At 42.4% G+C, this 22773-nt stretch overlaps 1 protein-coding gene and 1 long non-coding RNA gene across 2 annotated transcripts; one reads left to right on the forward strand and one right to left on the reverse strand.

Annotated features, from left to right (window-relative positions):
- Window positions 1-2226: 2226 nt before the first annotated feature.
- Window positions 2227-18940, reverse strand: LOC130254270 (uncharacterized). The gene is made up of 6 exons (XR_008840664.1): window positions 18713-18940; window positions 16962-17099; window positions 16698-16818; window positions 7237-7313; window positions 5081-5176; window positions 2227-3386 (listed from the first exon to the last, which is right to left on the reverse strand). It is a non-coding gene; the product is annotated as an uncharacterized LOC130254270 (long non-coding RNA).
- LOC130254269 (ferritin light chain-like) lies at window positions 15988-22029 on the forward strand. The gene is made up of 3 exons (XM_056493646.1): window positions 15988-16239; window positions 18875-19021; window positions 20262-22029. The coding sequence occupies exons 1-3, from the start codon at window positions 16057-16059 to the stop codon at window positions 20763-20765; spliced, it is 834 nt and encodes a 277-aa protein (XP_056349621.1). The 5' UTR covers window positions 15988-16056; the 3' UTR covers window positions 20766-22029.
- The last annotated feature ends 744 nt before the right edge of the window (window positions 22030-22773 follow it).

The raw sequence follows: 22773 nt of genomic DNA on the forward strand, positions 1-22773 counted from the left end.
AATGCAAATGAAAAGTCAAGCTTGAGTCCCAGCCATTCTAAATTCTTCTAAATATTATCTACCAACAAAGTGAAAGAGCAATCTAAGATTAGAAGCTAATGAGTAAAAGTCTATTTTCTTGAGGAAATACAGAATTCCATTGTTGCTTTCAATTTGAAATTCTTCAAAATACTCAGTGTGTTTGGTTACACTTACTTTTTTTCCTTGCAAATTTTTTCTAGTAATTAAACAAGTTTGAGCTACTGGAAAGAGTAACATGAACCATTTTAGGTAGCTAAGAAAAGAAAAAAAAAAAAAAAAACATTTTAAAAATCCTTAAAACCAGACAAACAATTTACCTGCAGTAATGATGATACTGAATGCCAGGCAGAGGTCGGCTCATACTTTGCACTGAGGGAGACTGATTGCAAACTATTTGTATGGGCAACTCTATTTGTAAAAGTGACCAGAAAATAAATTCTGTACAAATCACTGTGTTTGAATATTAGGCTGAATAACTGGGGACTACATGTACAATATTGTTTGGATGTTTCCATTTGTTTCTAATAATTAATGGCTGTGCAAAATTAATGGGGTTTACAATTCAACTGTGTCCCCAGACCAGAGGTTCACAGGACCAAACTCACATTTTCCCTTTTAGAAAACATAATTATGATATATTTGCTTTTAATTAGCATTAAAGAGAGTACAATAGTCTGTGTGGCACATCAGACAGCAGTCATCATCACAATGTCCTTGGGCCACCAGACATTCCCAGTGCATTATTCAGGTTACAATGCACCAGCATTGAAAGAGATCTAGAAGCTGGACAGTCTGGAGAGGCCTGGTGAGCCAGTTACTCCTACAGGGCTCACAACTCATCTCCAGGTGTTCTGCCCCATGGGTGATTGTGTGGTACATGGCCAGGCCATGTAAGACTGGCTGGCAATCCCATTTTGGGTCCAGGCTGTGGGAAAGGAAATCAAAGTTTTCTTTTTTGATCTATTGAAATACTTTTAGCTCCTTTCAGATTTGTCATAACAACAATACACTTAAGGAATAATCTAATGCAGGCTTAAACCTCTGTTCAGTACAGACTGCTAAAAATGCCTGTGTCAATTTGATATGCTACACTGATATATTGCACTTTTCTGTATCTCTTTCACTCCCTTATGGTGGATGAAATTCAAATGTGTTACACAAAGTAATAGCCAGCCAAGTGAGACAGCTAAACCCACAAACCTAGATGCACAATGAATATGATGTAGTCAAAGCTAATTAATTGTCCATATCCATCATCATTCTGCCATTACAAAATTCCTTTCCCTTCCTCTCAAGGGCTTTTCTCCTTCAGTCTATAGCTTTTCTGACTCCTTTCCACTGATGTGCAAAGCTCTGAGCTCTCTTACGTGGACCTAGGCTTCTCCCCCAGGTTTGCTGGCATCATTTCCATGCATGTTTCTCTGAATCTTTTGCTGTTTTCTTCCAAAGGATGTGCATCTTGAGTTTAGTCCTGGAGATCTGACCTGAGCAGAAGTCCTCAGTACCTCCTGGATGTGGCTCTGTAGGTGTCTGCTGCTCCTGCTTCACTCTCCAAGCCCTGTTCTGAGCAAGGCACTGCAAATGCCCTCTCTGTGTCTCCTCTCCTCCTGTTTCAGTGGAGGGAGCAGATCTGAGCCTTCCTCAGGGCCCTTTCCCGAGCAGAGGCCCAGGCACACCCGCAGAGGCACCACACCAAAGGCAGCTGGCACTGTCTGTCTCCCAGCAGCAGGGCATTAATAACCATTAACAAAATGCTATACAGTTCCAGCATGATGTCACTGGTATTAACCTCTGTCATTCCTGCATCAGCACTCGTGAATGACTGAATGACTGGTTTTCCTTTTTTTTCTTTAAAACTTACCTCTGGAATACTCCATAGCAGTAAAACCAACAGTGGATACTTAGAATAGCTTTTATTTTCCACTTTTGAAAATGAACTCTCAGGCATCAGTATTAAGTTGAACAACAGCTGAATTTCTCATTCATATCTTTTTTACCAAGCTTTACAAAAAACAAATCAAAGCAAAGCCTTCATGCCCTGCAGACTTGTGAGCATTTTTGAGAGCTACTAAGGATTTGTCACCTTTTAGAGAAAATAGGTGAGAGAGATTTGGGAGTTTTCTGGAATGGATCATTTATGAGCATCTTTTCTCAGTTCAAACAAGTAACCAGAGCAGAAACAATTCCTTTGAAATGGTACGTTCATAAAGCCTCTACAACCTTACAGTATCTAGGTATTTTGTTTCTCAGCTCAAAACAAAATAAATATAAACAGATGAGATAAAGTCTGTAGAAGAGAGAGTTGGTATCATTTATTGTTGTAATAAAGACAACTGGAATAAGATACATTTTTCCATGTATTCAACCACATTTATATTTTTAGATCACTAACAAGAACACCCCTGTTGAATTCCCATGATTCAGGATCAATATGCCTTAAGATTTCAAAGATTGATGGATTTTCAAAACTGTCCTTTTCTTTTTATAGATTAAGAAAGACATATTTCCCTTGCTCATATATTTTGCTATTTACTGGAAGACTCCAAGATATGAGAATGCCTAATCCAACCTCAGTTTAAGTGCAGTTATCCCCCCATCTCCAATGCATTAAAATGTCCACTTTATCACACTGAAATCTTTAATTTAGTTCAGAAAATATGGAGCTTCCAGATAAATGTTTGCATGGCAAACTACTCCTGCCCATCTCCATGTCTATGCTCATGCCTAAAAGCTATTAATAGGTATAGGGAGTGGATGTGCAAGACCAGACTGGGAATGCTTTGTACTCCCATGGACTGTATCAGTCACACAATGCAGTTATTTCTCCAACTTAGGTTCAATGTGGGGGTTTAATTTTTTTTTTTTTTCCTGTCAGTTTTGGGTTTGTTGGGTTTTGGTGTTTGGGTTTTTATTTGGTGTTGTTTCTAGGGAAAAAAAAGAAAAAAATCTTTACCTCTCAAAAACCCCCAAGAAGTTCATGTGATATAGAGCTTTAAAAAAGGTTATGGAAGATTTGCCACTTTTGGTGCCTGTGGGTAGAGCAGCTGGTCCCAGTGGAATAAAGGCAAGGATAAAGCCATCTTCTTCATGAATGACATGGCAACAAGGGATACTGCCACCAAAAGCAAAGCCTGCTCCAAGGCAGCTCTGTACAAACCATCACGAGGAACATTTCAGGTTGAGGGAGCTGAGAGCACAGCACAGGCACTGCAGTCATGTGGGAGCAGGTGACAGGAGGGAAGGGATACAGTGTTTGCAGTCCTCCAGCCCTGCTGCAGACCTCCTGAGGAAGTACATGATTCAGGTTAAATCAGGTCTTGGAGACACTCTCCAGCAGCACCTTGGTGAGAGGCAAATCCACATCCCTGTGGAAATGGCAGAAGAATTATTAATTTAATCCCATGCCCTTCCTTAGAACAGATACTAAGAGATGGTGAGAGCAAAATTTGTACAAATATACCAATTTGTTCTTCCTTCTTTGGCAGAGGAAAGGAGGAGCAGATTCCATATGCCCACCCCTCCCCTGATCACAGCATTTAGAGAAGGGGGGAGAAGGGCTTTTCTGCAGAGCCTGCGCCTTTGAGGCAGCAGCAGGGCAAGAGTTCAGTTTTACGACTCTTGGCCCCAACACAATTTACCATTTACAAACTAATCCTCCTCTGCTGGAGAGCACAAGGCCTGCTAAAGCTCTCATGTCCACTTCTCTGATTCTCCATTGTCCACAGTGACAGGGAGAAGCCGAAGACCTAATCGGTGTGTAATTCAATCGCTGTCCAGGCTGTGTCACAGCACAATGCTCTGCTTGTAGTGCCACGGGCTGAGGCAGCCAGCTACTGTTATGCCCCACAGCAGGTGTGAAGAATGTCACTGGCTCTGACTGTGTGCTGCCCCTCTCTCCAGGTCCATTGCTGACACTCTGCTCACTCACCACTTAAAGGCTGTTTTTCCTACTGGCAGCGAGCTAATTGTTGGCTCTCTGGTGAAAGGGCACTCTCAGTATTTTTGACCCTGAACTGGGAATTCCTGCACAGCATAACATGGGCCTCATATAAAGTAAACCTCTTTGCTGTCCAATTCCCCTAAATGTGGAGGCCTGCTAACAAGCTCTTTATTTCCTTAGTCTTAATCCAGCAGTTAGTAAATTACAATCTACCACACCCAAACTGTTTCACTCTGTTGTTCCTCACCAGACAGGATACTGGACATTGCCAGACGTCTTTTAGGATGGTTTAAATCCTTGGTACTTAATTATATTTTAATCAGCAAAAGACAGATGCTTCAAAAATTCCTATCCACATGTAGGTCATTAAAAACCTCTGGAATACCAAATTAAATGTGCTGCCACACTTAAATACAGGGCCACTCTGAAAATGGCATTTGGTTTGGTTTTTAGCAGAATTTACTACTTCACCAAGACTTGAAAACTGCACTTTCATCCATCTTGAGTTCAAGCAAGCTGAGGAAGAGAAGTGCAGAGGAAGAAGGCAGGGCAGCAGCTGCCACTTGATCAGTGGGTGTGGGTATCACCAAGCCATGGTATCAGGCAGATAAGGAGACAGCACAGAGCTCTTGCTGGCACATGGGAGCACGTCACAGGATGTCTTCCTGCCACAGAGATACATCACACACCGCTAACAGTTGTGTTGATGTTTCTTTCCACGTGTAACAGTGACTTGTCCAAGGGATGTGACAACAGAATGAGCACAGAAACACCGTACTCCTAACACATCTCTTTCCTTAACAGCCTTGAGAATTTCATTCATGCAGTTTTTCTGGTACTATTTCTCTAGTTCCTTAATTTTCAGGTAGAAGCAAACCAAATAGCAGGAATACCTGATGGAAGAGCTACACTGGGACAGAAACTGTACAGGTCTGTACAGCTGCACACTTTAATCCAAAAGAATAAACAACTGAACTGCATAACCTGACCAACCCAAGAAACAAATAAAACAAAATGGAAACAATTTCCCTGCCACTGTGTAGGTAACTTTCAATCAATATATTTGGCTACCTAGACTATTTCTGTGCAATACACATGAATTATGGTTACCAATCTTACCTAATCCTGTAAAGGGATGAAACACTTTTTCACACTTGCAAATTCTGTGAAGGCAGTGAGCAGATGAAGAAAGCCGATCCAGCTTCTTACCACTTGCTACAGAAAAGTTCATAATATTCATTATTCAAAATATGAATTGGACATCTGTATTTACAATGTTTAACAAGTCCTGCTTAGTGTTGAAGCCAAGCTGCTCATTTCACCCATACTCATCTACTGTCATCATCGACGGCTGATTTCCAAACATGGCCAGACACCAGTTTTCATGGCAGGGGTCATGAGACATTCTTGCATCCTGAATCAGGATTCAGCACTGCCATGTGCCAAGCCTTAGAAACATGCAAAGCATTTACAACCGAGCACCTGCGGAAATCCCATTTCCTGACAAAGAGAGGCCTCCGATATTCATATTTTTCTCCTACTCTTAGGCTGTGCTGTAATGAAATCTGGCCTGAATAATCCTTTCACAGCTGTACAAGGAAGTATCCTTGCTTAGCATTTACCCCTCCTTATGGAGGTTCAGTGGTCCTGGTTGAGCAATCAGCAATGATACAAAGAACGAAAAGTCTGGCTGGTGGGATATATGACAAAAACCACACACAGGATAGGGACACAAAATGAGCCTATCAGAGAAAGTAGAAGGACCCTGGTAACTTTAATAACTACAGGTAAGAGGATGGGACCCTCAGGAGTCACATCAAACTTGGCGTTAATGCCAACAGTGACATATGCAGGCACAATCAGAGTGCATGCTCCTGGAAAGGGAGGCCAGGAGCACTGCTGCTAACAGCATGGGAATAGTCAGAGTGCAGGACTGCATGGGGACCACTGCCGGGTCAGTGACAAGAGTTGAAGGGGAATAAATTGAAGAAATGCTGGAAGGGACTTGGAAAGGGCTGTTTGTGATGCCAGTGATGGAAATTACTTTGAACAGCTTATCCTGTGAGACTCCCTGCTCTCCAGGGGAGTACTCCCCACTACCTCTTGCTGTAGGTCGGGGTGGCTCTTACTCCAAGCTACCCTCATACCTCTGAAGTCTATGACTCCCTTACTCCACAAAACCTGCATCCTTGTCCTGTCCCTGTCACTCTAATCACATTGTTTATCACATGGGTTGCTGCTGCTTTATCTCTGACATGAACTATCTGTGCCCTCTCTTCAAACTCTGACCTTAAACTCCCAACCATCACATCTCCATATACCCCCAGGCCATCCCCTCTGCCTCCATTCCCTGGCACTGCTTCACACCCCAGATTATCTCTGCTTTCATTTTCCTCCCTTTAGCAATGTGAGTGTGAAGCTCAAGCTATCACAGGTAGCAGGCCATTAGCCTGTGCACTGTTCTGTGACCAGTCTCAATCTCCCTTTTGCTGGGCCACTCACTGGAGCTTTAAACCAGTAGCTACAACCAGCCCTGCTGATCTTTAGTGGTCCTTCAACCTCTTTTTGGGAACCATAATCCAACAAAGCAGGCTCAGTGGATGCAGAGTGACAGCCACTGCTGCCTACTTCTACAAGGAAATGCTAAAACAACTTCTGTATACTGGGTATAACAACAAGGACTCCATGGCACACATCCCTGTTCCTTCCTTGCTGCTGCTGAGTCCTTTCCTCCTCTGGGTAGTCCAGGGGAGCTCCCCCCTCCTCTTGGCCATGACAGTGTACATTCAAACAGCTGCTCGGGCTGGATGAAGCACCTGCTCTGGGCAGCAGCAGCTGGAGTTCATTTTGGGTCCAAAGGGCCGAGGCCAAGCAGGCTGACCGCATGTGCACTAATCCAGTATCATCACCAGCTCCACCAACAACAGGTGCCCTTTGAAGAGGGGGGGAAAAACTATTTGGGGAGGAACCAGAGCTTTATAAAGGACATTATGGGCCAAGTCCTCAGCTGGTACATGCTCAGTTAAAGCATGTACCCTCTTGAAGTTATATGAGTAATGCTTACATACACAACCACAAGATTTGGCCCACTCTGTGCTGCTTCTATTCTGTTTTTGGTGTTCTTAAGGATTTTTCACCTCCTCTCCTTGTTCTGCATTTATTTTCCATCAATAAAGAAACTTTCCTGTCCCTGGCTTCAGACCAGACAGCTGAAAGTCACAAGCTATACATCCCAGATTTCACCATCCTCCTGTGCACAGGTACCACAATCTTACCATGGTCCCTTGGTCCTGCTCGAGTCCTGGGGTCCAGATCATGAGTCTGCAGCAACAGGAACAAGGGCAATCCCATTCTGGAACAAATCAAACCAAACCTCATCAAGGTTCACTAAGAGAAGTCTTTCAGCACAGGTATCCTAAGAATTGTCATGCACTTGCTCAAGCCAGTGGTCCTTGTAGGACAGACCATAATTTCAATGTATGGTCCTGACAAATGGCACAGAAAGAGAAAAGAAAAGAAAAAAAAAAAAAAAAAAAAAAAAAACCCTGTCAGAAGCTATAGGCCAAACCAACTCCAAGGGAAGTTTTATTCTCACCTCATTTTGCTGGAAATTTGTTTACCATCCAATACATACAAATCTCTTTTAAAGTCCCTCTTAGTGTATTTCTGATAAACACCTGAACTAATGAAAGCCTCTATGTTTTCTTCTTTTCTGAGTCTTGCCATATGGAGCTCCAGAGGCCAGTTCTGTAACTCTGGTCTCACTCATTGCAGTTACTCTTGTGCTTCTTTCTAGAGAACCTGGAAGATCTCTGGAGCCTGAGAATGGAGCTGGATTCACAGAGATGACACTGCAGAGCATGGCCAAAAGCACTCAGCTCACACCACCCAAGCAAAAACAGGATTTCCAATTTCTTGTTGATGCACTATCAGAGGAAAACATGACCTTCCTGCAAGTTGCTCATGTGAACCAGCCAAAGCCTTCATAACTTTGTATTCCAAAATTTATTTTCCTGAACTATGCATCTTTTAATTCTTGACTTTCCAAGACTCAGATTTAAGCCACTTTTCCCTCAGGACCATGTCTCAGCTGGGTTATATTACAAAGAGAAGCAAAGTAATGAGAGAGAGTTGGTACTGTCTCAGAGTGGTAGTGAGAACAGCACAGGCAGAAAAAGCAGGCCCCAATCCATAACAGTTCCTGACACCTCACCCAGAAGTACAGACAAGTGTTACCTGTACTGCATTGGCTTGAACATTTAAATAAGTCTCCAAGAATTTCCCTTGATGAACACCACAGCACAGGCTAGAAAATTCCTCACCAAGGATGAGACAGATGCCCAACCACACAGGAACCTCCAGTGCTGGCAATGTATTCTCAGCTGCTGCAGACTCACACACTCCCTTTGAGGCTTTAACCACAGCCACAGTTCCAAAGTTGGAAAACACCAGAGCATGCACAAACATATGCAGAAGGCAACACTGCACACTTGTGCAGCAGTTTTGTCCACATACATGCCTGAGAGAACCACTTTGCACCCTGGTAGTGAGCAGCAGAGATACCTACACATTCCTGCCCTTCCTAACCAAAGCAATAAAACACTGCAACATTTGAGAGCACAGAGCTCTCCCTATCCCTCTGAATCCTCGCTGCCGCTCGCTGTCACTGGGCACATTTCACGCAGGCCAGCTGCACAGGATTTATTCAACCAGTTTTGGAGTATCAAAGCTAACTTTTTTTTTGTCTTTGCCCCAGGCAGGCACTTGGTATGCAGGATTTAAATCAGAGAACAAAATGTTCTGCGAAATTTGTAAATACTCAGCCCAGTAAATTATAAATTCTAAAAAACCTAAAAACAACAACAAACAAACAAACAAACAAAAAAACCCCAAAAGAGATAGAAACTGAAATGGTTTAAAAATCAAAAATAAAGCATTTCACTGCATCACTGTGGATAATGCTACTGTGTCCTAAGGATCAGAATAAATACCTTCCCAAGATTAATGGTGCTGACTGCTTTAAGCAACAGAGCCAAACATACTTGGACTTCTACCTTATAATTCCAGGTGAAATCAGAATAACACTTAATTCACAAGTGTTCTGCATAAAGACACTAAAATTGAAAAAACAAATTGTTTGATCCTTGCAAATTGGAGGAGAAGACTTTGACTGGGACATACTGCCACAAACTTACTACAATCTAACACCTATCATAGTAAGATTTTTAAATGCAGTTAAAGCCATTAAAATAGAATTAGGCTGAAGATGACAGGGAGAGAGGTAACCCAGGGAATCACAAGACTTAGATAATGAAATGGTCTAGAAGAGGTGCTTTGATCTGAAATGAGCAATAATTGTGACTGGAACTAGAAGAGTAATTACTTCAGTGGAATTTAGAATTGTCTTTAAGGTCCATGATGTTTGAGTGAAATTATCTACTTCTGCTTTATCTGATTCACCACCATGGGCTTCATCTTAATACAAAATTTAAAACAAACATTGAGCTGTTGAATTTCACATTAAAATTTCACATCTCTTTTTTCTCAGGCAGTTTCACCTAGACTTTGAAAGATTCTTTTACAAAAATTATGATTCGTTATTTTTTGGTGAACTACAAAAGCCAAAACATTTAGAATAATTTCCTCTTCACCTGCAAACATTTCACACTCTTCTTACCACAACTGTGGCTTTAATTTCTTCTCTCTCAAGCCAAGTAGTAAATGGCATCAGTGAAACCAGTTACCCCCAGGAGTCCCTGTACTTCAGGATAAGGTGCTCCTGGTCCTAGCAGGGACTCTATAAACATTGACTATCAGTAGCAAACAGCAGCAAGACAATGAATGGTTTCTGGATCTCCATCCCTTGCCTACAGTTTACTTCTGGTAGCCCAGATATTCTGAGTATGTACGAAGTACACCTCCTCATGCAGACCTCAAAGAGGTTTGATGTCCCCTCAAAGGCCACCTGGAGCACTGAGTACACCTCCTGAAGTTTACACTGCCTGTAAGGCATTACCTGGTCACTGATTTCAGATGGCACAGGCTGCACACACACAAAAAAAGGCTCTGCCTTTTTCTATATGTCAAGTCTTATTTTCTCATTTGTCCAAGAGTAAGTACAGATTCTAACCCACAGCTGTGGAAAGGAAGGTAGAATAGAAAGGCAAGTACACAAAGTATACAAATTATGACAGACTTTAGGCAGTTTGGCATTGCACAACTCCCTTATGCAACATATTGCCTGGGGCAAGCCTCATGTTTTCAGAAATTCCACAGAATCTCCTTAAATATACTCCAGTGCCGAGGCCCTGTGCCTTCCACCTGCTATTACTGACTGGATTTATGATATTCCACAGACAGATCATATAGATGAGCCTTACATTTGCTGGCCTATGTTTTTTTAAATGGGACATGCAGTAACTATTGCAAAATCTCAGATGAATCCTGTCAATTTATAGAAACTTAAGCACAGCCTCTTTAGAAAAATGGAAGAGGTAGTATCAGCCAGTAGCACTTGAAACGACTAGTCCACTTAAAACTCAAGTGTGTTTATAAGAGCAGAAATGGAGATGGAAGAGCCAATATTGCCAGCCAGGCTGCCAATCCTCTGCAGGCACCAGGCTGGGAGCACAGACTGCCCCTGGGCTCCAGCTCTCCCTGCTGCTTCTGCCTAATCCCAGCCATGGCCTTCCTCAGTGCTGCCAGAGCCTGGGCCCTACAGACATGGGTGAGCTGATAAGCTGGGTCAGGACACATAATGATTCTGTAAATACAAGGAGCAAAGACAACAGTGAACAACTCAGTGTTGGTGACTTGTCAACATTTAAAACTGCAGAGAGAGTGCTAAGTGCTTAAGTAAAAAAAAGTGACATACAGCTTCTAGACATGAGTGAAACAGTGGCCAGAGCCCAGTCTGACCTGCAGCCCCACACATGTAGGCAGTCACAAAAACACAGCCACATGCAGCTGGATTTGAGACTATGGGAAAGATGAAGGTGGCAAATGCAAAGCAGGCTGGGGCACAACAACAGTCACAGTAAGAGTCTATCAGTGCCTGACTGCAGAGCTACACCCAGATCCAAACCTCCTGTTAGCACAGAGTTTTCCCTGGGGTCCAGAGAAGGGAGAGTGGAGCAAAGGAGAGGATGAGTCTTCCTGAGCACTGTGGTGGTGCAGCAGTGGGAAAGAGCCCCCAGGGAGAGAGAGAAGAAGGGAGGGGGACCTGGGGACCAGCAGGAGGTGAGGGCTGGTGGTACACAGGCAGGATGTCCCTGTACACCAAAGCCCCAGAGCAGCTCCCAACTGAGAAGCAGCAGAGGCTGTCCATCTCCAAATTCTGCTCCTGGAAGGGTCCCATGGTAGGAGCAAGCATTAATTACAGATAATCTAATTTAAATAGTGCAGAGAAGCAAATAGCATGGATTAGAAAACCCTCCTATATGTTTTCTGTGACACAAGGTTAAAGATAAGCTCTGCTTGCATTTCAGAAACTCTTACAAGCTTGTCTCCTATGCTAGCTTTAGACACAGCATAGAGATGCCTGTGGGCTGTGGGTACATTCTGTTTGAAGGACAGATTTAATTCAGTAAAGTTTCAAAGAATTCTATATATATCACAATGTTTAATGTTATCCAGCATTCAGAAAGTTCCTCAAGGAAGAACTTCATTGTGAAAGAAGAGAGGCAATGAGCCAACTTCTCAATATCTGTGCCATGCAGAGTTGTGCCAAAGAAGCCTATGGAAACACACTGCCCGAGATAAGAGTTACAACAGAAGTGGAAAGTGTTGCAACAATATCAAGCTACTGAAGCAACTTGATCAAGATGTGTGGGAAAACTCAATGGAGGCAAAAAAGACATGGCTGTTTCCAGTGATGGGAACATCCTCAAACATCTCATCTGGCTTCAAACACTGCAGTAATGGCAAAAATAAAAATCTCCATGACAGGAAGAAATTTTTGGAACTCTAGAAAAGGAAAGCAAATGAAAACTAAGATTTGGAGTATTTGAGTCGAGTGCCAAAAAAAGGCATTTAAAAAATTACTTCCAAATTAAAAGTTAATCCTAGTATTTTTCAAACAGAATTTCAATAGGGTACCTCTGATTAATCTGAATATATGCAAATTACGTGCAGATCTGGCACAGTATACTTTCAGTACCTATAAACTCAAAATACAGGCTTCTGCCTCCTCTGTTTGACAGCAACAAGACTGACTTCAAAGGGACTAGGCTTTATTTTTGAGCAATCCTTCTCTTGTATCACTAAAACATGCTGATTTCAGAGCACCATAGCAAACTGGCCCTTTCCATTTGCTCAGTGACAAAGAGACAAAAATATTTTCCAGAATGTCCATGTTGCAGCCTGGTCACAACACTGTTCCCTCTCCAGGGCCATCTCATGTTTTGCTGATGACCACTTTTACTGAAAGTCAGTTAAAAGAGGTTATTTTGCTATGCTTACTTAAGTAGTAACATCCCGAATTTCAGGCTTCTTTTTTTAATTTTATGAGTCATACAGTGCAAAAAGGCAACAAAACAACTCAGAAGTCTTGCTGGCTTTTCCTCTGTGGATAAAAGAAGTAAAAAAGATTGAGACTGGATAAAACAGTGAGATGAAGCACCTGTTGAGACTAGAGAAGCATAAGAAAAATGGGTTAAGGGACTTCCAGTCCAATAAAAGCAACCCTGAATTCACGGGTGTTCATATGAATCATTCCTAATTTCCTGCCAGAGAGCTTTGGTTTCACTTAATTACAAAACAAAATGATGAATGAAGAAAGCCAATTCACAAGTGTACATATCGTACATTTATTTGTTTATTACTTTTTCCTCACACAGCCCTCTGTTTTCATCATAGCTATTGATGGGCACTGAATGAGAGAAAAGTCTGGCAGCATTAGACAGACTATTTGCAAAGTACATGAAAAAACCACCACAGTGAGAAATAAGCAAACAGATGGTAGCTGGAGAGAAGCAACAGCCACAACTCTTACTACCTGTGGTGAAAGAATAAACAATACCAACTCCAGATCACAAAGTGCAGCCTAAAGAGTCTAGCTTTAAATGAGAGAATCAGGGTAGAAAACAGCCAGATACAACTAAATGTTTGCAAAGTAGGCTCAGGAGAAAGAATGCTTTGGGGGGGCTGCTAAAGCCCACTGACACAAACAATTGTCTCTCCTGCACTCTGACAAATTAAAAATAGGAGAAAGAGTGGGGAGGAGTAGACAAGGTATGGATTTGTGTGTAAGGGAAGTTATTTTGATGGAATTTAAATTGTACTTCTGTATATCACACTGTGGTGGTTTGACTTCCCACTCTGCCATACACTTTCAACACACCTTAAAATGTGTTGTACCAAAATCATAAAAATGAAAAAATACCTTTCATCAAGGCGTGTGCCTGTAACCAACCCTTTGATGATCCTTGTAGGTCCCTTCCAACTCAGAGTATTCTGTGATTCTGTGCTGAAAAGTTGTAACTAAGAAACTGGACAAAGTGCCTGCTCCCTGGAATGCTGCATTTCTTGAGATCACAAGATTTTGGAGCAGATTATACTTCCCCAGTCCAGACACAAAGAGCATGTAATATCACCTCATACTATGTAGCAAGAATCCCTATATTACTTTGTCATGGAATTTTTCCATTATAGAATTGATAACAGTGCAAATGGTGTGCATTTCTGTTAGTTCTGTGAAGCACAAAGCAAAATAAATTGAATGGTGTTCTCATAAAAGAAACACATGGAGTATAAAGAGTTTTGGAGTCAGTTTTCAGATCAGCTCCGTGCATCATGGATAGCCTTAAGAACTGCCCTTGTCTCTTAGCTGTACATCACTAACATGGGATAAATTAATATTGTTTTCCAAGGCTCCAAAGTCCACTAAAGCAGAGACAGATTCTATGAGCTGATATGCTCAAAAATTATCATAATAAATGCCCAATTAATAAAATACAACTACAAAATTTTCCATGGGGACAATGGCTAACTTGCTTTCTATTGCTATTTCTCACTTCAAGTTATTCAGACTGGCCAAAGGAAGGAGGTTGTCAAGTCTTTCTTTAGGTTGGGAATTCAATGCATACACACACAGAGGCACCACACTTGCTCCTCTTCCTCCTCCTCTGAGAGAATCAGGGCATTATTCTGGAATAATAAAACACTAGCAACTACTTACTACTTTACAGGCCAAAACAAGGACAGTTGGAATGGAAAGAACTAAAAGGTAGCTGATAGAGGTAAATCCTTCCAGCAAAAGTCCCTAATGCTACAGTGAAGAAGAGGATGCTTACTGAGAACTTCAGAATAAGGTCATACATTGTTCAAGTATCTTGTCAATATATTGACATTTAATTACTTTGGATATTTACTTTAGTCTTGCAAAAATTAGTTATACTTTACTCACATGAAATTTTACCCAAATGCTAAATGTTGTTTGATTTTTTTAAGCAAAACTTCTAATTTAACTACAACATGAAGAATGAGAACTAAAAAATGGATAATTACAGCAAACAAAAGGGCTGAATAGCATATGAGATGGAGGCACTGAACAAGAATTATTTAAGTTTCTCATGAGCAATGTTCTCACATCTCTACGTGACTACTCTTAGATGATGCATGTCGGGCTCAAGGCAGTCAGATCCAATTACAATTAAAACAGGCAACAGAAAACTATTCTGCCCATAGCATTCTGGGTTGGTGCAGGAGTGATCTGCTAGAAAAATATTCCACAAAACAGCACGTAACACTGAGCTTACTAAACAAAGTCACTGAACAGAAAATTATTGATTTCAAAGGGTGTTGAGATTATTCATATTTCTGCTTCACTGGTCTGAATCTATTAAAGGTAAAGAAACACTCAAGAAATGCCAAGCTCCATCCACGTGGTAAAACAGTTGAAAAAAAAAAAAAAACCAGTAACATGTATTTTGAAGTTACTGTACAAGGTAAGGATTGAAAATACTGAAGATAGTTTAACAAGCATAGGTAGGACCAGTTCAGCACCAAAATTTTTAGCACCAAACCAAAAAACCTAAAGAATTTACCCTGTAGCCAAGACATAAACTGCAAAATCCCCAGAAATTTCAGAGCTCACTCATATTCTCACCAGCCGCTCAAGCCTCGGCCCAGCTTGCCCACACCCTCAGATGCAACTGCTGGAACTGGAGGCACTGAATGTGACTGCCTGGAAAAGGCCTCAGATTTTACATTAGAAGAGTTTTATCTGTGGTGTGGCTGTCTCATAAAGACAGTATTTAGAGACAGGAAGCAAAGGAGAGCCAGCAGGTTACACTGGTCTGAACACTGGCTCTGCACAGCTCTGATGTCAAAGAGAATGAGAGGCAGCAGATGGGACTATGCCAAAATGAGCAGCATCCTCACCTGCTGCTGCCCTGACCATGGGAGTGCAACACAGCACAGCTTCTGTCCCTTGGACATGCTCTGCACCAGAGTACACATAACTGCATATTGAGCTGTTGGCTTGTAACCTGCTAGGAAGGGCAAGCAACAAGTGTGTGCATTTCCTAAGTTCTTCTGCTTCTGATTGTCTTCCCTGCTTTCCCCTATTACCCTGCTTAAATAGGAAATACTTTCACTCCAGTTATGTTGCTCTGTTTGGAAAGAAAATGAAGATAAGTCAAACATACAAGTTTATGTTTTTCTTTTATGTTTGCAGGATGATCTTGGGATACCCCAAACCTGTGACACATGTACACATGTGTAATCATGAACCACTGAAGAGAAAGTGTTTGATAACCACTTCTTCAGCACAAGTGTGCAGCATGACCCCAGGCGCCACCAGCTAACACAAGTGCCCAAGTTAACGCATCTGCTGTTAAGGTAAATCTTTACGTCAATCACCCAGTATTTAGGATGTTTGCCGGCACCGCGCCGGTTCCCCGGGCTGGCCGGAGCTGCCCGCGCTCCCGCCCAGCGCCGCGCACGCCACGGCAGTCCCCGCCGCCCCCCCACATCCGCACCCACACCCACACCCACACCCTCCTCCTCCTGCCGCTCCGGCGGAGGGCGGAGCAGCAAAGGTGTGCGCAGGTGCCCGGCTATAAGAGGCGGCGCGGCGGCGGCGCGGCGGCCCCATGGCGGCGCCGGGCATGGCCGAGCCGCGCTCCAAGCGGCCGCGGGTGACGCTGCCCGCCTGCCCCGCGCACCGCCCGCTGCCCGCCAGCCGCGTCCGCCACGGCTTCCCGCCCGCCGTGGAGGAGGCGCTCTGCGGCCTCACCGGCGCGCAGCTGGAGCTGCACTACTGCCTGCAGGCGCTGGTAAGGCGAGGGGCTCGGCAGGGCTTAGAGCCGGGCAGGGGCGGCACAGCGGTGCCTGGCTCCTGACCGGGGCGGCTGGAGGCTCTCCGGCCTCCCCGACCTGGCCACGGGACAACGAGGAAGGTCCGTAATGCGCGGGCTGTGTGTTTTGGGTAATCCACACAGGCCTTGTTGCCTGGGGAATTGGGAATGCTAACAGCTTTGGACTAGAACGCGGTTTTTTCCCCAAACTTTGTTGAATTGTTGTGTGTGGTTAACTATCGTCTGTGAATAGCGCAGATGGCTTAGGGTTTCTCGCTCCACAGGCATGAACTTTGGACATGAAATTATAAAGATATCACTGATATAATGTCAAATTCATGCCAGAATTGCATTTGGCTACATATCAAGTGTTAAGGCAAACATATAACTTAACAAAGACATTAAAATTAAAAAAATCAAAATTATCAATGGCATACCTTCTGATGCCAAGCATCCACTGGGAAGCAACACAAAGTGTATTTAGTATATCCCGAAGATCCTTTGATTGAGTTTGGTGTGAAGTAGGAGTTCAATGAAAATTTAAGTATGCTGTAAAACCTGTTAAGCCCATAGAAGAAAAAAGTTGTAGTGACTGGCAGCTGGATGGGATAGAGAAAACTCAGTTAGAAATTGACTGTGGATAAATCAAAAGTAGAAATGTCAACATCTTAAATGGTGAATGATTGACATAAAAGATTTACCTTAACAGTTAAGCAGATGAGTTAACTTGAGCTCCACTTCAAGTCGTGCCGCACACTTGCACTGAGGAACTGCTATAAAACACTCAGTCTTGACTGTGCTGTCAACAGACAGGAATGGGTGACTTGAGGAAAAGGATTCTGCAAATAACAATGAATGTTCTTAATAAAACATTCCAGTATGTATTTTCTCTTCAATGGTTTATGTTACGCGTGTGTATGTGTGTCACAGGTTTAGGTTATCCCAAGAGGGCCTTAAAAATAAAAGAGAAAAACATAAACTTTTGTTTTCTGTTTAACATGTTTTCATTTCCTTTCCAAACAGAGCAACATAGCTGAAGTGAAAGTATTTCCTATTTAAGCAGGGTAATAGAGGAAAGCAGGGAAGACAATCAGAAGCAGAAGAACCTAGGAAATGCACACACTTGTTGCTTGCCCTTCCTAGCAGGTTACAAGCCAACAGCTCAATAGGCAGTTATGTGTACTCTGGTGCAGAGCATGTCCAAGGGACAGAAGCTGTGCTGTGTTGCACTCCCATGGTCAGGGCAGCAGCAGATGAGGATGCTGTAGCTCCCTCATTTTGGCATAGTCTCATCTGCTGCCTCTCATTCTCTTTGACATCAGAGCTGTGCAGAGCCAGTGTTCAAACCAGTGTAACCTGCTGGCTGTCCTTTGCTACCTGCCTGTAATACTTCTCTTTATGAAACAGCCATACTATGGATAAAATATTCTAAATATAAGACCTATAAGATCCGTTAGCATGTTTAAATATGGTAGTGGTTTAAGCTGTTACTTTCCCATACAGAACAGAGCAAGGCCTGCAGAGGCTTTAGGGTTGTAATACTTCTGAAATTATAGAATGACCTGGGTTGAAAAGGACCTTAAAGATCATCAGGTTCCAAACCCCCTGCCATGTGCAGGGACACCTTTCCCAAGACCAGGTTGCTCAGTGCCAGCTTGGCTTTGAACACTTTCAGGATGGGGCATCCACAGCTTTCCTGGGCAGTCTGTTCTGGTGCTTCACCACCCTCACAGTAAAGAGTTTTTTCCAAATACCTAATCCAAACCTGCTCTTTCAGTTTGAAGCCATTCCCCCTTGTCCTGTCACTGCATGCTCTTTTAAAAAGTTCCTCTCTATTTTTCTTGTAGGTCCCTTCAGGTACTGGCAGGACACAATTAGGTCACCAGAGCCTTCTCTTTTCCAGGCTGAACAAACGCAATTCTCTCAGCCTTTCCTCACAGGAGAGGTGCTCCATCCCTCTGATAACTTTGTTTCCCTCCTCTGGACTCACTCCAACAGATTTATGCTCTTCCTGGCATGCCTTCCCAGGCATGAGCTACACCCAATATTGAAGGTGTATAGTTCAGTAGCAGTATCCATTATTTTGGAAAACCATTGTCCATAATAAAGCTGATAAATAGATGCAAAGTTGTGCTTGTTCTCTTTTTGGTATTTGCCTCATCTTTCTCATACCTTTAAAAGCTAACTTTTGACTGGAATGCAGGCCTGCAGGGATAAATTTTATGTTCCTTGTTCTGGAAGTATGTTTAAAAAAAACAAAACCCAAAAATCCTCCACAAAACACAATTACAAAACACACACATGCTAACCACTCATAAATAAAATATTCTGAAGATCTCTTAACTGCTACTGCAAGAGTAATGTCAGTGCTACAGTTTCCTGACCAGTATTAAAGAATAGAAGGAGTTCTAGTACAAGTATAGATTTTTCATTTCATACTCTAACTACTCACTTCATATGTTGTAGAAATTGGATCAAGGTCTCCAAAGTGGCTGTGCTTTGTGAACAAAACACCTTCCATTGGAAGGGTCTCCCAAGTTCTGTCAAAGCCATGTTCTGCTGCAGGTGAGTCCCATCTCTGGCAAATCTTAACACTTCTCTTTTGTGTGCTTAGGGTGAATATTTTGATCAGTCTCATGTGGCTCTACCAAATATTTCAAAGTTCTTCCTGCATCAAGCTCTGGAAGAGAGAAAAGCAGCAGAGGAGTTGATAAAATATCAGCAAGAAAGAGGAGGCCATTACTGCTCTAAAACCATCCAGGTGAGTAGTAGTCTACAAGTTTTCAAGAAGCTGTGATCCATTTAACTCACTGAATTATACTGGTTGGTACTGCAGATCTCTGCATTCACCCATTATTAGATTTCCAGATATAATTTATCTGGCATACTTGTGTACATAGCTTTGTTCTTGATTGTGATGCTTAGAAACTGTCAGACATACAGTCCTAACTTTATGGGGTTGCTTTCCAGCCCAAAAGAATATGGACAGTGTTCCCCTTTTCTTTTGCTCAGCTGGACATTGCTGTTTCCAGTATGCTGTAATGAATTATGACTCCTTAAATTGTGCTGGAACAGCCCACCTGTCTCCTTCACACTGAACCTAAGCAGAAGCTTAGGCATGACTAGCACCGAAGAAGAGTGGTAAGGAAGGAGAACCATCCAGCTTGGGGCAGTAATTGATTTCCAAAAGTACAGCTCATGACAGAATTTGGACTAAGATCTAACTTGGGCTTGCACAGGTACAAAGGAATAACTCAAAAGTTTTCAGGAAAAGAATAACCCACCTTCATTTGTTTATGACCAAGGGGCTGATTCTCCTCTACCAAATTAGTCAGTTGCAGAATGCTTCTCCTTGGTCCATCATAGCAGTTGGTAAGCTGTAGAAAGTAAAAAGGCTATTGTAAAAATCTTTCTTAATACTCAGTTTGCATCAAGGAGAAGCTTAGGACTTCCAGTACTTAAAGGGGGCCTACAGGAAAGAGGGAGAAGGACTCTTTGTCAGGGAATGCAGTGTTAAAATGAGGGATAATGACTTTTAACTGAAAGAGGGAGACTCAGGCAGACTCAGGCTATTAGGAAGGCCCTCATTACTGTGAGGGTGGTGAGACACTAGAAGAAATTTGCCAGAGTAGTAGAGACATTCCTGGGAATGTTCAGAGCCAGACTGGATGGGCCTTTCAGCAGCCTGGTCTAGTGGAATATGGCAGAGGGTTGGGACAAGATGATTTTAAGGTCCCTTCTAACCCCAACCATTCTGATTGGGTTTCCTGGTGTAAGAACTCTCTTCAGGCATAGCTGCTGCTATGTAAATCTGTTTGTTGAAGAAGTGCTTGGGTTCACTTGTGTTTACAGCCTGCAAAAAACAACAGATGCTCCAAACTAGATTGTTACAAAATCCTAGTGCAACTTGTTTAGAGCACCAGGTTAAGTTGCAGGAATCCATTGATGAATACAGATACATGAGCTGTTCTTCTGAGTAAATGCTATTCTGTCATTTCCAGAAACCAAACTGTGACTATGCAGTCGGTCTGATGAAAGCCCTGGAGCTAGCCATGGTGCAATGGAAAACTATGCTACGGTATTTTGAAGAGCTTTATGCCCTGAGTGTTGAAAATGCAGACCCTCATAGCGCAAGCACTATCAAGAAACGATTTATTGGGCCCAAAATCCAGAAGATCAAGCTGATGGGAGATCTGCTGACCAATGCTCGCAGGCTTGACTGTTCCCAGGATGGCAGAAATAGTCTTGGGGATTACTTTATGGACCGGCTGCAGAAAGAGTTCAGGACCAGCATAGAGCCAGAGTCTAGTGATCACTGCAGCCCCTGCCCGCCTCTCCAGCAGTGCACAGGAGCTGCAGAAGGTCTGAAGCGACCCCAGAGAGAGTGCTCCCAGCACAGAAATGGCATAGGGCCAATATATGCAACCATACACTGCACCACGATGCTGCCACAGTGTAACGATGGCACGGGAGCAAAGGTGAAGCAGGGCAGGGAGGGCCTTTAACGCTGAGGCTGCTGCAGCTCCTCAGCAGACCTGTCCCGAGGGTGGGGCTGGGACCACAACTCAGGAGACACGATGCTCTATCACTCCTCCTGCTTCACACCCTGTCCCCTCATCCTCTGCTGAGTCACAGCTCAAAATCTAGCCTTACTACTATTTGCTTTAAATGACAGCAAGGTTGCCAGCTAGATTTATCTATGCAATTCTTCTAGAAGCCAAAAGTTCTTAAGCTTCCTCTTTCTCTTAAATCATTAATAGGATTAGTTAGTGCAAATTATTTTAAGAATATATGTAATTTCTATTAAAACTACTTAAAAAAAAAAAAACACTGCACCTTTAGTGCAAAGAAACTTTTATATGGCAGAAAATCCATATATAGTTTTATATTACTGAATATTTTATATTGCTATTCGGTATTTTAAATTACTAACTAATAATTACTACTAATAATGAACTTTTTAAAAATACTTGTTTGAAAACAAAGTTTTTTAGTCTTATTTTCATCATAATAGCAATTTAAATAAGTAGTCTAATGCATTTACTGATCAGCTACTTCTAGTGGTATACTCCTTCAGGATGAAGGATGCAAACATTTCCTCAACAGTGGGAATAAGAAAATGTGCTGATTTCTCTATAGTTATTGCCTAGTTGGCTTTTTTCATCCTCAGAAAGCAGATGAGAGAGAAATCAGGAGTTATCATTAGATGAGAACTTTAGAGGTCCTAGGGCATATTTTGCAAGTGTCACTGAAGAGAGTAGCTCTAGGACTTTGTCCAGACTTAATATAGGATGATTGCTTTAATTATGATACAGACTCCATCTCAGCTAGCTCACTAAAGGTATTACTGTGGCACTCCTGCTATTTCTTATATTCCCTATTTGATCCCAAGTAGGGGCATGAGATCCTAGTGAAAAAACAGCACACTAAACTAGAATTGTATCAGAGAGAATGGCTACTTGTTAGTTTTGCCTTTCAATTAGGGCAGTGTTAGCCAGCTTGGTTCAAGTGCAGAGGTGTCCAAATTGCTCTCATTAGTCTCCTACTCTCTGAGAATGAGAGTGCCTCATTCTGTACCCTGGCTCCCAAGGTCAGCTAAGAAGAGCAACTGGCTAGATCAGCTGCCTGCAGTTAGGGATTTTTTGTCATTATATACATCTTTTATGCAGTTGGGGTTTGATTCATTGGAAGATTGCCTCACACTTTCATGTAATACTTCAGCTGATAATGCCTGTTTTGCTTGAAAATAAATTCAGTTCCATGTCTGCATCTCCAGTGTATTCCTCAATTCACCACCTAGGCATGCTGGTACTCTTCTCCAAGAGATCTTGCATATGTATACAAAGCTGTCCAGTATTTTTCTACATCTAAGGAAGTTGTGCATGATGGAAGAGTATGACAGAATGAAAATAAATGCCAGAAAACTGCATTACTATAAAAGCACTGCACAATGAAACATTTTTAGTAAACTCGGATACAGCGGCAGTTAAGGAGCAATTTCTGCAAAGCCCACCTTCTGTTGGTGTTGTAACATGGGACAGAAAATTACAACACAGATGCTTTCCCAATCATTTCTGTGAATGTGGTTCAACTTTGGGGTGGGGATGGGGAACACAACCACTTTAAAACAACCTCTGTATTCATCTATAAGAATACTGCCATATGCCACAGGAATGGCTTAAAGAATCACGCTAGATTTGCCTGTGTTGAGATTGCTGCTCTCTTAATACAGCAGGAGTTTAAAAGATATTTCCATCTGGGCTAGATTCCATCACCCATCCTCATGCTGAGCATACCTTATTCAACAATTAGTTCCACTGACTGCAACTCAACATGAATAAGAGCAATGGAATCCGTCCCTCCCATATTAAAATACAGCCCGCTAAATGTGCACAGAACAAAGCTACTAACTGAATTCTAAACTAGCACCGCATAAAACTACTTCATGTACTACTAGTCATGTTTGACCTACTTGTACAACAACCTTCACCTTTTAAAAGCTGATGACCTTCT

This window comes from Oenanthe melanoleuca, chromosome 5 (genome assembly GCF_029582105.1).
Source record: "Oenanthe melanoleuca isolate GR-GAL-2019-014 chromosome 5, OMel1.0, whole genome shotgun sequence".
NCBI classification, from domain to species: Eukaryota; Metazoa; Chordata; class Aves; order Passeriformes; family Muscicapidae; genus Oenanthe; species Oenanthe melanoleuca.

Coding starts and splice junctions, on each gene's coding strand:
- LOC130254269 (XM_056493646.1), top strand. CDS start 16,057: ATGGCGGCGCCGGGCATGGCCGAGCCGCGCTCCAAGCGGCCGCGGGTG. Junction 16,240..18,874: donor ACTACTGCCTGCAGGCGCTG/GTAAGGCGAGGG, acceptor TTGTGTGCTTAG/GGTGAATATTTTGATCAGTC. Junction 19,022..20,261: donor ACTGCTCTAAAACCATCCAG/GTGAGTAGTAGT, acceptor TGTCATTTCCAG/AAACCAAACTGTGACTATGC.